This window comes from Miscanthus floridulus, chromosome 12 (genome assembly GCF_019320115.1).
Source record: "Miscanthus floridulus cultivar M001 chromosome 12, ASM1932011v1, whole genome shotgun sequence".
In the NCBI taxonomy this organism is placed as follows: domain Eukaryota; kingdom Viridiplantae; phylum Streptophyta; class Magnoliopsida; order Poales; family Poaceae; genus Miscanthus; species Miscanthus floridulus.
In genome coordinates, this window is record NC_089591.1 from 38,495,946 (window position 1) to 38,511,632 (window position 15,687).

Sequence of the window (15,687 nt, forward strand, 5' to 3'; positions counted from 1 at the left end):
TTTTAGCTTGTTTTTTTTTAGCCAGAACAGTGTTTTTCTCTTACAACAAATTAACTGGAACAGTGTTTCGGCTTGTTTTTCAACGAAGCGAACGGGGCCATTAATGTATCATTTTTCCCTCTCTTAGTGATCTAACCAAGTTATTATTTTAGCTCTGCGAAACTTTTAAAGCCAATTAGGCAACGCGCATTTCCGAGGGTAACTATATTAAACTTTTAGATCTTATAGCGGAAAATAATATAATGCTGAAAACTACTCATTCCATCTTGAAATATAACGCATTCTAGCCATTCTTAGACAAAATAAGGGAGATGCAGTAGACACATATATCCCTCACTTAACTGCTCCGTTTATTTCGCTGAAAAAACAAGCCGAAACATTGTTTCGGTTGATTTGTTGTGAGAGAAAAACACTGTTCCTAATCTATTGAAATCTTATTCTGTTCTCCATAATTAAAGGAGAGACTCTTAGATTCCTCGTAAAAAAACATGGCATGTGCTGAATCATATATTTCTATTTAGTAAACATTATTTTTATGTTTCTTGAGTCCCTTGTATTTCACGATGAGACAAATTTCAAATGTCAGAATATGCTAAATAGTGAGTAGCACAATTATGAGGCATTGCGATTTGAATTTGGTGTAAGTAAGCATACTGTAGCCTTAAAAAATTTAGACGATACACATTCACTAATAGATGCATTTTCGCAAAAGTTGAGATAAAAACAATCGTTTTTTTATTAAAAAAAACTCACACCAAAACAATAAACTCTAGTTTCACCGATTTTTTAGATACAAAGGAAATAAATATGACTTCGTCTCTTATCACCAAGAGAATAAGACCAGACCACTTATTGTAGCATAACTAGTAACAAAGATAAAACTCATCAAAACTTAAATCCACCTTATGTGGCCATGCGAAGAAATAAAAAAAAATAGCATCATAGCCGTATCGAGCAATCGACGAGGGCCGTATTCGGCTTCTTGAAACTTGGCTAAATTGGCAGAAAAACATTGTTCTGGCTGAAAAAGATTGTTCTGGCTGAATTGTTGTGAGAGAAAAATATTGTTCCGACTGAAAAAACAAGCTGAATAATGCGGATTATAAGGTAAGCCAAACATGGCCAATCTTGGGTGATGCGCCCCATGCTGGCTTCACCACGTTGTACGGGCTCCTTCTTTACTTTTAGGATATAGTCCAAATATTTTATGATAAATATTATTTTTATTAAAAATAAAAAATCCTCGGTTTTATTAGTTTCTTTCTCCCACACGTGTCCGATTCGAGAAGCGTAGAGGATGTTTGGTTCTCATCCGAAACCAGCAATTCGCGCTATAGCGTCGCCACAATTTGTGGCGCCGAAGATAGCCGCCACACCTGTGGCCTGGTTTTACACTAGCAAATTTTGTGGTTGTCCCATTTGCATGTTGAACCAAACGATAGCTTTTGCATGCATGGCACGCCACAGGTGAGGCGTGGCAATGCATGGCAGGGATACAAACACCCTACAGTCGGCTAGTCTCCAAAAGCTCCGCTCCACTGTTTCCGCCACCGAGCATGGCAATACCAAATAGGCACCACCCCTTCCTCTATCTCCCATGGTTCGCGGGCGCTCGGCCAAGCCTCCGACCCCAGCTCCGCGCATCGCGGCGCGGCCACCGGACCTATTAGTATGGAACACCCATGTCCGCCTCTTGCTTTCCTCTCTCTCCACCCCCTGTCGGTCCCTACCGCCGAGACGACGCGGACTACTTACCCTCTCACCGCCGTGGCCCGTGGGACTTGTTGTCTCCCCAAGCATTTTTTTAACCTCTCTCCCCAGCATTTGCTAGTGATGGTTCGGTTCCTGAAGCTTTGACGGCTCCGGATTTCTGAACAGGGTTTGTGATCCTCTTACTCTCTTTCTTTAGCGGTTAATTGAATTGTTGGCCAGTTGAGGATTTGAGATGCTTAGGCTAGTTACTTTATTAACCCGATTTTGGGCAACAATGAAAAAAATTGTCCGATTGCTGTCAATGGTCTTCAGTTTTAGTGATTTCAAGGACACCATGTGAAACACAATATATATATAGAACTTCGAGACTAATAGCGGTTAATTCAATTGCTGGCCAGTTCAGGATTTGAGATGCTTAGGCTAGTTACTTTGGAGCTGTTTGGTTGCTGGCCGTTGCCCACCACGCCACACCTACGGCTACCACAGGAACTTGGCCAGTGTTTGGTTCCTGAATCAGTTGTGGCTGTCACAAGATTCTCTGGCTCATTCCTTTGTTAATCTTCATCACACCTGTGGCGGCCCTTTTCTCCGCCTAATGTTCAGCGACGCCACAGCGCATGCGGCTGGTGTTGGCTGCGGACCAAACAGCCCTTTATCACCCCGATTTTGGGCAACAATGAAAAAATTGGCTGATTACTGTCGAATGTCTTCAGTTTTAGTGATTGCAAGGAAACCATGTGAAACATAATATATCTAGAACTTCGAGACTAATATGAATATGTTTAGTCATTTCTTTAAACATTTTTTCAAAGGACCTTTGAATCATGGAGTTCCCGAAGTTTATCGTAGAAGAGTGAAGCCCTTTATAAGGGAAAACTAGACCTGAAACCTTACAACTACACGTTAACCCTAGGGAAACTAGTGAAAACAATTGAACAAGAGTAAAAACTATGTTGGACGAACCCAAACAACTCAAGCAGAGCAAGCAACAAATGACAGAGTCCACCTCTGGTCATCGTTGCCAAGGTCCTTGCACCACTGACCCAGCAGCTTCGACTTCCTGTGTGGACCACAACCAATACCTCTATCCAAAACCCAGGACCACCATTGACATAGCAAGAGATACCCGCTTCGCGACTTTATTGCCAAGCTCCATCATTCCATCAGTGTAGCAGCCCTGACTCCACCTCAGCCACTCTCATCATGTCAGCGGTGCATCCAAACATGGAGTGCAATTCCAAGGGAGCAACAACCAAGTTGAATCTTTTGAATCACCATCCTGCATCCAAAACCACCACTGCATGACCACATGCCTAGCTTAACTAGGCCTGGAGCAATCAACATCACCGTTGAACTCCAAGGCTGGAACCAAGCTGTCGACCCCATAAGCAGCAGAAATAACCTCCTATGCAACTTGTCGTCCTTTCAAAAAATATCCTCCTATGCAACAGCTTCAAGAGGGACATGACATCTTCGATGCCACCATCACTTGTTTGAGAATCTATGACTGGATTTTCACTAGAAGAAATAAACTAGTGGGAGGGAGCATCCGATGGTAGATTGATTAGTGTAGTTTGGGATGTCAGATAATGTATGATGTAACAAGGCTGCCTAAGAAATGTAGAGGCAGAGCCCGTGTTTTGAGAAGTCCTTTTGTGTGTATTACTTTGTACTATGTGTAGTTCTTTGTAATTAGCTAAAAATGATCTTAGGTTTATTGTATTCATCACCTGATTATTGAAGCACTGCAATTGAAATCATGTATGCAGATATTTTCATACATTCCAATAACCCCCTAATTACCCGGAGGTGTCATATGTATCAAGACAGCACAAATGTCTCTAGAAGTTGAGAACCCACCAGGAATAGAGACGACCAGACAGCTCAAACGACAGGACTCGCTTTATGGTGATGCAGAAAAGGTCTCCAGCTTCAAGCATCATGGCTCTGAGGTCTGCTTCCTAGGCAACTTGGTTACTGTGTTAGCGTGTTGCAAATATGCACTGTCACTGACAGAAAAGTTTTACTACAATAAACCTTATGATAACACAGGGAGGCTGGTCGCGGTTGCTGCATCTTGCATTTCAGAGCGTTGGTATCATCTATGGGGATGTTGGGACATCACCACTCTATGCGATATCCAGCACCTTCCCTGATGGCATCAAGAACAATGATGACCTCCTTGGCGTCCTCTCCCTCATCCTCTACACCCTCATCCTAATACCAATGGTCAAGTACGTCTTCATTGTGCTTTATGCAGATGACAATGGAGATGGTAAGCTGATAAATCAGGAAATTTCAACCTGTCAACCTGATATAGTCACCGTATGCCTGCTGTTTATTCGGTACTTCACATTTAACAGCAACATACTGCTGTTCTAGGTGGCACGTTTGCTCTCTACTCACTTATATCGCGACACGCCAAGGTAAGGCTGATACCAAACCAGCAGGCTGAGGATGCTATGGTGTCAAATTATGGCATTGAAGCACCTAGTTCGCAACTGAGGAGGGCACAGTGGCTGAAGCAGAAGCTCGAGTCTAGCAAGGCAGCAAAGATTGGCCTCTTTACCATTACAATCCTTGGCACATCAATGGTGATGGGGGATGGAACCTTGACACCAGCAATTTCTGGTAACAGAAACAGCATATGGAAAAGTCATAAGGACATTCATATTCAGTATGCAAAATCCTAATGCGTTTCTTGTTCTTCTAGTGCTCTCTGCAGTGAGTGGGATCAGAGAGAAGGTGCCAAGCTTAACTGAAAGTATGTGAAAAAAGAGCTTCTACAAACATTGATCAGTTGGTACGCTTTTGTTCAAAATGTAAATTGTTTGCTATCATTTTTCGTGCAGCCCAGGTAGTCTGGATTTCAGTGCCAATTTTATTTGTGCTCTTCTCAGTCCAGCGCTATGGTACAGACAAGGTTGGGTATTCCTTTGCTCCGATCATCACAGTGTGGTTTTTTCTTATTGCTGGCATTGGAGTGTATAACCTCATTGTACATGAGATCGGTGTTCTTCGAGCCTTCAATCCAATGTACATAGTAGATTACTTCAGAAGAAACGGGAAGGAAGGATGGGTTTCATTGGGTGGTGTTATCTTGTGTGTCACAGGTAAACTTTTCATCAAAAAAGTGTAATTGCAATGGTAGTCTATAGCCTACAATCTCAATGGTCTATCGTATGCAATAGGCACAGAAGGAATGTATGCAGACCTAAGCCATTTCAGTATCAAGGCCATTCAGGTAACAAGGACATTCACACCCATGCTCTTTGCTTCACCATGTTGATTCTCCCAACACTACATCCAATTTTACAGGAAGCAATTTTCAAGTTTGTAGAATAGAAATAACTTACAATGTTCGCTGTGTTTTCACCTACAGATCAGCTTTAGCACTGTCTTATTGCCCTCAGTGGCACTGTGTTACATCGGGCAGACAGCTTATCTGAGAAAATTCCCAGAGAGTGTCGCAGACACTTTCTTTAGATCAATCCCAGGTATAACGAATTAGGCGTACAATTTTTCTTCATGGAAATGAGAACGCATAACGAGCAAGATAAACTCTATGTTCTAATGCAGAGCTAATGTTCTGGCCAACCTTCATTATTGCCATTCTTTCGGCTATCATTGCAAGCCAAGCTATGCTGTCAGGCGCATTCGCCATCCTCTCCAAGGCTTTATCCCTTGGCTGTTTCCCCAGTGTTCAAGTGATTCATACCTCGAAGAGCTACGTGGGCCAGGTTTACATTCCTGAAGTGAACTTTTTGATGGGATTAGCAAGCATCATAGTCACGATCACCTTCAGAACCACCACCGAAATTGGCAATGCTTATGGTAAGCAACTAGAAGATCCAAAATTTGTTTTTGACACCCAGAACAGATAGAAATCACATTTATGTCATTTGATTTTGGTGATGTGCAGGGATCTGTGTTGTGACTGTGTTCTCAATCACCACCCACTTGACGACTATTGTGATGTTACTCGTTTGGAGGAAAAAGTTTATCTTCATCTTGCTTTTCTATGTGGTGTTCAGCTCCATAGAGCTGATTTACCTCTCATCCATACTGACGAAGTTCGTCCAAGGTGGGTACCTGCCATTCTGCTTCTCGCTTGTCCTCATGGCCTTAATGATAACATGGCACTACGTCCAAGTCATGAAATACTGGTATGAGCTGGACCATATCGTGCCAGCGGATGAAGTGACAGCACTGCTTGAGAAGCATGAAGTGCGGCGGATCCCCGGGGTGGGCCTCCTTTACTCAGACCTGGTTCAAGGTATTCCACCTGTATTTCCACGTTTGGTGCAGAGGATACCCTCTGTGCACTCGGTCTTCCTGTTCATGTCGATCAAGCACTTGCCTATCCCACATGTGGCTCCTGTGGAGCGGTTCCTCTTCCGGCAGGTCGGGCCAAGGGAGCACCGAATGTTCCGGTGTGTGGCGAGGTATGGGTACAGTGACATGCTAGAAGAGTCGGTGTTGTTCAAAGGTTTCCTCTCGGAGAGGCTAAAAATGTTCATCCGGGAAGAGGCTGTGTTTGAGACGAACTCTACAGCCGGAGATACCCAGACAAGTCCCGATGAGGTGATCGATCCCGAGGTGTGTGGCCATGATGAGAACGTCACCTCTGATTTGGCTCTTTGGGTCGAAAAGGAAAAGCAACTAATTGACACGGAGATGGAGCGAGGGGTGGTCTACCTTATGGGGGAAACCAATGTCATAGCAGGACCAAAATCATCTGCGGCAAAGAAGATAGTGGTAGACTATGTCTACACATTCTTGAGAAAGAACTTGATGGAAGGGGAGAAGGTGCTCTCCATTCCAAAAGACCAACTACTCAAAGTAGGGATCACATACGAGATATAGGTGAGCCTAACTAAGCCATTCTTGTTCATATGCTGGCCTGAATAAGATAGTGAAGTGCAATTACTGATTAGCGGCCATCCAAGCAATAGAGAATTTTACATGAAGGTTTTCTTTTAGTTTTGTAGGCATGATGTTGTCAATGTTAAAGTATATCACAACTAGGATAGAGTTAGTTGAGATTACGATCCTGTGTACCAACTTAGCCTCAAGTCATGTAAACTTTATATATATTGAGAGGCTCAACGTAAATCATTCAGTTTCATTCAATTCTATTCCTTCCACATGGTATCATGAGTTTAAGTTCTAATATTAGGCACAAAGTTCTAATATACTCCATTTGTTCTTTAATATAGTGTATTCAAGTATTCAAAAATTTTATAAAAATATAAGGGATTTGAGAAAACAAGAGAGAATTTTACACTAACTAGTATCACAAATTTGGTAGGTATTATACTGTTACTTGTCATTTATCAACTAATATGCATTAATCACATTAATGATAACGTTTGATTAGGAAATGAAGTAAGGGTATGTGTTTTTGTGTACTCTCTTAATTTGTCCTGAAATCTCTAGAATATATATATATTATATTGTAGGACGGAGCAAGTAAAATGCCTCCTCGGTCTTAGCACCATCGCCGCGCCCATGGTCACCACCACATTTATCCACTATGGCACTTTCCGTTGTATCTACATAGTTGTCACCTATGCATCGACAACTATTGCGCCTCTTGCGAGCCAACTGTCTACACTTGGTCTTCGCCAAGTTGTTTTAGTTCTTCGTTGCCGACATCAAGTACTATTGACTTGTCGCCAAACCTTGCGTTCAGACCACTTGCCTTCAGGCAGGAGCGTTCGCTCCTACACTGCTTCTTCATCCAGCACAACCTTGTCGCTAGTGTCGCCATCTCTTCCCACACCTACTTTGTCTACTCCAACAACAGTGGGCTGCATCCTACTTTGTCTACTCCAACAACAGTGGGCTGCATCGGCACCTTTTACCCCGTTGCACACCACAATTGTCACCAAGGCCCTCTCTGCTAGTTCCTTACACACTGGCGTATGGTTGGGGCCCTCTATCTAGTACGTCTAGTATTGGCAACACTAGTTCATGCCTTCATAACCCGATGCACAATTCGTCTATGGCGGATGCCTTTGTCCTTGATGCGTTCCAAGGCCTAGTAACCCGACATACACTTTGTCTATGGTGGCTTGACTGCATCAGCTTCAGCACTGACCTTCTCGTCCTCATCCAGACGTCCAGTCTACCTCGATTGCATCATTATTTTTTGTTTACTTCTTTGACGACCCTGACTATGTCGGCCTTAGCATCGCCCCCTTCCATGGGAGTAGATCAAGCTATCCGTACATGTCTATGAGCTCTCTATACATGCCGGTAACATCACTGCTCCAGAGAGCAGCAGAGATGGGAGAAAGGACCAATGAACATTTCTATATCACCATTACTCAAGGTTTCCAAAATTATCTGTCGAATGCTAAAGATCGAGTCGACAGATATTCTGGAGGCAAAGGATATACCCAAGGGAACTCACCAACTAATAGTACTAGCATGAAGACTGCCAAATAACGCCCATGATCAAGCTGATGTGCATACAAACCAACCATGGGTTGTTAGCTGCATGAGAACTGGTACAGTACCTTGGATTGGAATCCCACCATTTCCCATTAGAACAGAAAATGAAAGATCTAACATGGTCTCTGATGATCAGCAACAGCAAGGCATTTTGAAGATGCTGAGATGTGGGACTAACCAAAGATTTTCAAGGCTTAGAAGGCAATGGTAATATTTAGATGATTGCCCATAACTATGATGGTAATGTAATAGCATTAAGCTTATTCTTATGAGCAGCAGAAATCTCACCAACATATGTACTATTACCATTACCACCTTGTAGAAAATCATCTGTGATGAATAAGATCAAATAGTTTAATCACTACAGTAGCTGAAATTTGTGCTTATGTTGCCAATAGAAGCTGTGACACTAGCAGTCCAGCAGGTGTTAGGCTATAGACCTTATCATGTAATTGGAATTCAGAAGTTGGGTCATGTATCAATTTCTTCCACAGAATTCTGAAGGCAGCATAGCCAACTCCCAATTGCATCTAGGAAATCCCACTACTCTAGCCAGTAAAATACTAAAATCTTGTATTTCGATTCAACATGAGGACTGTGAGTGTAAGCATGGTATACAACAGTACCACATTGAATAGAGTAAAGCTGACGGCGAAATAGAAAAAAAAAACTCATCAGGCTTTATTTATCACAGGCTCTTCAGCCATTCCCGGAAATGTGCTTGCATTTTATCTCGGCTTGTCGCGTTGCCAACATTAACAGTAGGAATTACCTTTTGAGGTCTCAGAAACTACCAATGCAAATATTAACCTATAGTTAGAATTCAGCTAAGATGAGAACAATGTAATATTAGGTTCAGGGATTTACCATCACAAAATCCCTAAGCTCAGTGAAACTTGAATGCTCGCTATAAGGCACACCTACAAGCATAGAAAATCAGTTTGAAACAACTCATAATTGAATGAAATCTGTATGGTAGTTTGGTATTGGGAATGTTTATCATGAACACGTGATACATATTGGACAGTAATAAGGCAATATGGAGCCATCGTTTTGCATTAAGACTCTCAGTTTGGAACCACATGTACTTCTAAAACAAATTGAGCTTAAAATCTTCAAATAATCAAAGGAACCTCTAATGTAGGATGCACCTCTCTTGACTTAATAAGCTGCAACTGCAACTGTCAATCTCTATTCGGCATGGAAGATCAGATATTTCATATCGGTAAAAATAACCATTATGCAGATAGCACTTAGCAAAAGTAAGTTTTGGATATTCTGGCAAATCAGCCATTTGAATTCAGGGCTTCCCCAACGCTGCTTTTCTACTAGTAGCCCCAAGTGCCATGTAGGATCGGATAAAAAAAGTAGGTACTCTATACTTATTATAGTGGCTTGCAAAAGCTACATATGCTTGGGGAGAGAAAAGGTGGTCCATACTTAAAAAAGAAGAGGGAGAGGAATAAAGGTGAGGTATGATGAAAGGAAAAAGTTTTTTTGCAAACCACAAATAGTGATAATTTACATTGTGTGAATAGTAGTCTCAACATTTCCTAGTCTACGTGGATCACTTTATTTGTACTAGAACCACTAGGAGTGTTAGCCTCCATTGGTGGTGCCCTCAGGAGATCAATAAACTCAGTCTGCATTTGACAAAGAATAAGTCCAGACTGTGTATACTAAAAGAATTCCTCGTTTGGAATAGTTTGGGTTCTTATTGACCTTTCATTAGCAATAAATAAGAGGAAAACCATTATCAGCATAACCAACAAATCCTACCATAGATTGTTATACTGCCATTAGAGCTTGGTTTTATTAGGTCAAGATGCTTTCCAGTTGCCTCAGAGAAAGTCCAACCTGATAAAACAATAGAGATAATCCTGAGAACGATGTGAATGCGTATTCCAGAAGTACAAAAATTTATCTCCTGAACTTCATTAACCTGTAGGCCGAAAAGCCAGCACAGCTAGAAATCTTCCATTAAGAGTCTCCAAGTACTTCTTCAAGTTCTGACAAATGCTACTTTGTAGTCAGAGAGGTTCACTTGCTGAATTCATTGAATTCATATGAGATTCATTAACAAACCTCATGATTTACAGATCCAAGGGGCAGAACATGAAGTGGTGAACTTTGATTGCATGAACATATCCTTTTGGATAAGTCTGACCAGCCAAATGAGTGAAGAATCCGCCTCCTTGATGCATCAGTGTATATAGGGACCTTTCATGAATATATTAACCAGAGAATAAGATCTGCGTGTTCCAAAATTAATAGTAAAGTTCAACTGTAAAGTACCTCTAAAGCTTGGGAAATTGCTAGATACACATTCTCTTTCCCAATGCTATATGCCCCAACAACAGTTAGGGTTTTTGGTTGCTTCTTTAGATATCTTCGAGCTGTCCTCACAACAAAATCAATAACGTCCTCCTGGGGTGGGAACCTACAGTTTACCATGTTCAGCAAAGTGCTGATAAAAGAGAAAATGCCTAAAACTTGAGGGTCATATACTTACGTGTATTTGGGATTGCAATATGTTGTGTCCAGGTAAACCAAATTTACCCGGCCTCTCTGGAGAAGTGGATGCAATCCCATAGATTTTGATGCTCTAAAATCCCCAGTGTGGGGATAGGTCTTTCCATCACTCAGACGGAAGTGGATTAGAGCTGCACCAGGGCAATGGTTGGCCTCCAACAAGGTAACTGTCACTCCCTCTACGACATACTCGGTATCAAGCTCCAAAGGACAAATGTAGCTGCAGTCATTGATTTGAATACATGTTGCTGGGGCCTGAGAAATCACCATGAAACAATTCAAAGAGGGAAATAGAAGGGAGCCTTACTCGGAATTTACTGACAGACACATCTTCACTAGGCGTGCAGTGAGTGCAGAACAATAGATGGGGCCATGACACCATTTCTTGGTCAATCCACTGTAACGGTCATGATGAAAGTGGCTAAGGAAATATGCCGAGCATCCCTCAACTTGTCCATACCGAAATGCATCCACCGTGAATGGTGTGCCTAGGTTCATTAAATTTGCAGGTGCATGAACGAGATTGGCAAATTAAAAAATTGACGGTAACAGCAATTCAATGGATGCTCAGCAATTCAATGTATGCCATCCTCAGTAGGCAGTAGCTCAACAGGCATACCATATATTCTCAATTTAGTGAAAAAAAAATGCCTAAACTATAACAAACTAATTTGGGACTAATTTCGTATCCAACCATGAAACGCAGCGGCCTTTACCGGGAATCTTCTTGTAGAAGGGGCACGCGAGGGGCTTTTTGGCCGTCACCCCCGCCTCCTCGGTGCCTCCTCGCCTCCGCTTCCCCCTCGCTCCGCGGCCTCTCGATCCCCCACGCCTGGAAGAGGCTCCTCTGCACAAGCGATGAATCCCCAACCTCCCGCCGCGTCTTCTCGATCCCCCAAGCCTGGAAGAGGCTGCTCTGCACGAGCGAGCCGCCTCCCCTCTCCTTCTCCTTCACACCGGGTGGTCCTCCGGGCGGCCGCAGCGGCGGAGGGGCGCGCAGGGAGGACCAGTCGGTGCCGCTGCGGTAGAAGTCCTCCGCGAAGCCACTGCTAGAGGCGGCGGGGGAGGAGGGTTGAGCCAGGAATCCGTTGTCTTCGAGGTCGGCGTCGCCTTCGGCCGTGCCCGGACGTTGGGAAGCGTACAAAAGAAGATTGGCAAATGTGAACGGGACACGTTGATCGTGAACCGTTCGATCAGTTTGACACTTTGACCCCGACTCGGATCGGACGGCATGGGATCCATCTTGTAATCAGAGATGCTGATGCTGTATTGACCGTCCAACTCGGCATTGATTTTGAGACTTTTGTATAGATTTTTTTTTTGTCAAAATGTTTCCGGCTATATGAATTTTTTTAGGGCGTGTTCGGATCCTCGCGCCTTGTTTAGATCGTAAGTTTTTTTACTCTCTCTCCATCATATTAAATCTTTGGACATATGCATGGAGTATTAAATATAGATAAAAAAATAACTAATTACACAGTTTGATTGTAAATTACGAGACGAATTTTTTGAACCTAGTTATGCCATGATTGGACAATAATTGTCAAATACAAACGAAAGTGCTATAGTACCAAATACTGATTCCTAACCTCAATCTAAACAAGGCCTCAGTAGAGTTTGCGACAGGTCATCACCCCATAGGATAGTTCCAACCCATAGTTTCTATGGCTAGTTTTCAAGACAAAATAGAACAATAAATGATCTATATAGAAACTAACACGACCCAGAGTTTCCATAGGAGTTTCTGTGTAGAGAAAAATTTAATAGCCTCGTACATGCATCAAAAAAACGCTGATCAACTATTGGCAAGCATCCAAGTTGCTTGCGTGAAGTTGCCAATACAGAAAACTAATTAAAACCTGTTGTTGCGTATATAGTATTTCAGTATCGCAAGATGATGTTGTCATGTCATCAATGTGCAGCAAGAAACAAAGCAGGTGGGATCCTTCCTTTGCAATGCCTCACCCATGAAGAAATCTGAAGCTGGACAGAACATACCACAAAAGGAGCCGACGGAACAAAGACACCCGTCCACGTAAACTGTCGCACAGGATGAAGGGCCGGATTGAGAATCTGCATGCGGGAGCAGAGGGCGGAGCCGACCATCACGCGCGCCGGAGCATCGCCCAGGAGAAGAACGCCGAGCAGTCGCGGAGCGTCGCTGTTGTGCCGGGGGACGGAACGGAGGAGCAGGGTGCGGCGTCGTCAGCGCAGGAGAGGATGGAGAGAGATCATGCCACGGAGAAGTCAGGAACAGCGGATCCCATCGGAAGGGCATAGAAACGACGTGGCTCATCCCAACGCTAAGGCCCTGTTTGGTAGGGCTTCTTCATCGCCTTCAGGAACCGTTTGGAACCGTTTTTTACTAAACGGAGTAAAGTAAAATAGCTTCACTTGTGAAGCCCCTAAAAACATGCTCTCACAGTGATTTGGAGAGGGATGGAGCCAAAAAAAATGGCTTCTCCTCCAGGCCCCTAAAAACATGCTCTCACAGGGAAGCCATTTTGCCAAACGATTTACCAAAACCGCTTTAGCTCCACCGGTGGAACTGTTCGTGCAGCTGCAGAAAAAAAATGGCTTCACTAGTGAAGTGAAGCCCTACCAAATGGGGCCTAAATCGATGATTGCCTGGTGCGTAGGAACGAGAGCCGACACCGTTTCTCATCTCAGAAACCGTTTCTCTCTCTTTCCTCTTAATAACTCTCCTTCCACGTCAGCAAAACGATGACGTGACAGTCTATTTAATGCTATGAAAACCATCGTGGTTTCAAGGTTGGGACCGCCCTTAGCTCGAGCGCCTGGCAATCTCGTCAACGCCAGATAACGCCATACACCGCCGACCGAATACATTTTCTCTAAATCTCCAATGCGTTCGCCGAACACGCCGACTGCATTTTCTCCAAATCTCCAATGCGTTCGCCGACCACGTTTCTCCAAAATCGCCGAACACGATTTCTCCAAATCGCCAAATACGTTCTCTCCAAATCGCCAAAAACTTTTCTCCTAGAATGCCGACGGCGGCACCCTTCACCAAAATCAACATCGTATTCCTGCTGGGATCAATCTACGGCACGGAGTCTTCTCTTCCGTGTATGTTCCTGTTCTGTGGTGGATAAACGATCGATTTGCTGCGCAAGCGAATCAAAGGCAGGAGACGGGGTTTGATTATCGGCGGCTACCACAGGACTGCCTGGTCTAGAATCGAGCAGCGGTCCCGGCGTTGGTAGCGTCGAGCGGCACTCGTGCAGAAGTTCAACTCCCGTGATGTCTGACGGCGCTACTCCCGCTTACCAAGGCGTCAAGATTTGTCATGACACTGCGAGACTTGGATGGATTTGCATATTATTGGTGCAGATCACCGGCATGCAAGGCAGCTCATCAACAGCCAACAAAGCGATGCAAATCTTACATAGCCGTGCAAGACCCCTGGGCGCTATCTAGAGTCGGACAAGATTCCGGATACGGATCCTAGATTCGTACTCAGCACGGACCTAGCGACTAATCTGTTACAGCACCATGAAGATGACATCATGCAAGTCAAGCCGGGACATGTCTGAGATCAACTTGCATGAACATGCATCACGTGCAGGCTTCACGTACTTGCAGCTACGTGGCCACATTTGATCTACAAGCAAGCAAAAGGAAGACGCAGGGCCATGCAAGTATTAAATATTTGATTTACTTGGCGCATGCCTGTATGTGTATGAATTCAAGTCGGATTCGTCGGCAACATGAATGTCAACTACGAACAGAGCAGCTGTTTCCACGCCGGAGCAGAGCACTCTTGACTTCAACATCAACGGCATTGGCGTCGACAACTTCACCACGTCTGTGCTCTGGACTTCGACAAGCTACGTCAGATTCCACACGTCTGTGTAGGCTCCAGCCTTTCACAGTACAGGTACTCCGACTACGCCCGTTCGACTGCGACTTCGTATCTGCCTGAGCCGCCAGGCGAGCGGTCTACTCAGACATCGCGACGCGCCGACTACTCCACTCAGATCATCAGTCAAGCTAAGTCACGCTTTAATATTTTTCTAAATATTCTCCAATCTCCGTATATCGTCATTATTTTTCTCCGAGTTGTTTTCACCATATTTGCTCTCCAAACGATTTTTCGAACCTCCGAACAGTCGCGTTGATGCTCGGATGCCTCCAGAGACGGCCCTATCTCCGGCTCCTCCCTACACATACACAAGCGTCTGTCCTCTGCGTTATGGGTGGTCGGCAGCAACTCCTTAGCGACGTCTGTTCCTCCTACACGTGCACGGGCTCCGCGCTCGACGTTATGGACTATGGACTAGCTAGGGCTGGAGACTCAGCTACACACTAACTGTTCGGGCGGTTTATATTAAACATAAATATATTTTCACGCCAACTAATCGCCGAACTACATATGCCGTTTCATCAACATTGCTGATTTTTCTCCGGAGTTTCTTTATTTGTACATCATGTACTACCCGTTCTACATATTTATATTGCAGGATCGTCGTCCAGGTGATCGGACCACCTGGTGCTCGGGCTTCTCCACCGATCAACTGGTCGGACCGCTTGGTTCATGGACTCCGTCGCCGACCAGTTGATCGGACTGTTCGCCGGTCGCTTCTACTCAATGTTTACTTTGCCGCCGACCAGTCGACCAGAATGTTCGTCGCTCGTGCTTCACCGCCAGTTACGTCGGTTACTCCTAGGCCCTCGGATTCTTCGTGCTCGAGGACTAAGTGGGCACACTTCACCGCACGGACGTCGCCAGCTACATCGGTGCTCGGACCTCGCCGCCTATGCCGGGGACTCCTCGGTGCTCGGACCTCGCCGCCTACACCGAGGACTCCTCGGTGCTCGGTCATCGCCAGCGACGCCGGGGACTCCTTGCTCCTCGGTGCTCGGTCATCGCTGCCAACGTCGGGGACTCCTCGCTCTTCGTTGCTCGGTCATCACCAGCGATGCCAGGGACTCCTCGCTCCTCGGTGCTCGGTCATCGCC

At 44.5% G+C, this 15,687-nt stretch overlaps 1 protein-coding gene and 1 pseudogene across 1 annotated transcript; one reads left to right on the forward strand and one right to left on the reverse strand.

Annotated features, from left to right (window-relative positions):
• The first annotated feature begins 1,744 nt into the window (after nucleotides 1–1,744).
• LOC136497365 (potassium transporter 19-like) lies at nucleotides 1,745–6,833 on the forward strand. Its single transcript, XM_066493160.1, has 10 exons — nucleotides 1,745–1,879; nucleotides 3,483–3,665; nucleotides 3,766–3,988; nucleotides 4,096–4,344; nucleotides 4,427–4,477; nucleotides 4,566–4,826; nucleotides 4,905–4,957; nucleotides 5,096–5,210; nucleotides 5,293–5,547; nucleotides 5,636–6,833. The coding sequence occupies exons 2-10, from the start codon at nucleotides 3,549–3,551 to the stop codon at nucleotides 6,577–6,579; spliced, it is 2,268 nt and encodes a 755-aa protein (XP_066349257.1). The 5' UTR covers nucleotides 1,745–1,879; nucleotides 3,483–3,548; the 3' UTR covers nucleotides 6,580–6,833.
• Nucleotides 6,834–8,599: 1,766 nt separating this feature from the next.
• LOC136495729 (DNA cross-link repair protein SNM1-like) lies at nucleotides 8,600–14,510 on the reverse strand (annotated as a pseudogene).
• Nucleotides 14,511–15,687: the final 1,177 nt, after the last annotated feature.